General features: G+C 68.9%; 1 protein-coding gene across 1 annotated transcript in view; it reads left to right on the plus strand.

Annotated features, from left to right (window-relative positions):
- Positions 1–4: 4 nt before the first annotated feature.
- The window catches only part of CKB (creatine kinase, brain), a gene marked incomplete at its 5' end in the record, with an annotated part of 2636 nt that continues 2290 nt past the window's right edge, over positions 5–350 (plus strand). Inside the window, 2 exons of the mRNA XM_010851410.1 lie at positions 5–181; positions 258–348. Coding sequence (XP_010849712.1) covers positions 5–181; positions 258–348 — 268 coding nt within the window. The remainder of the gene's footprint in view (positions 182–257; positions 349–350) is intronic.

A 350-nucleotide genomic window follows, 5' to 3' on the forward strand; every position in this document is an offset into this window, starting at 1 on the left:
CTGTCCCCATTCCGCGCTCCCCCCAGGCCACCCCTATATCATGACCGTGGGCTGTGTGGCCGGCGATGAGGAGTCGTACGACGTGTTCAAAGAGCTCTTTGACCCCATCATCGAGGACCGGCACGGAGGCTATAAGCCCACCGACGAGCACAAGACCGACCTCAACCCCGACAACCTGCAGGTGCGGGGTGGCCCAGGGCGAGGGGCCGGCTGGGTGGGGAGGGGTTGCCCAGCGCTCAGCCCTGCTCGGCCCCCAGGGCGGCGACGACCTGGATCCCAACTACGTGCTGAGCTCGCGGGTGCGCACGGGCCGCAGCATCCGCGGCTTCTGCCTCCCCCCGCACTGCAGC

Source organism: Bison bison, unplaced genomic scaffold, assembly GCF_000754665.1.
Source record: "Bison bison bison isolate TAMUID 2011002044 unplaced genomic scaffold, Bison_UMD1.0 scf7180017864302, whole genome shotgun sequence".
In the NCBI taxonomy this organism is placed as follows: domain Eukaryota; kingdom Metazoa; phylum Chordata; class Mammalia; order Artiodactyla; family Bovidae; genus Bison; species Bison bison.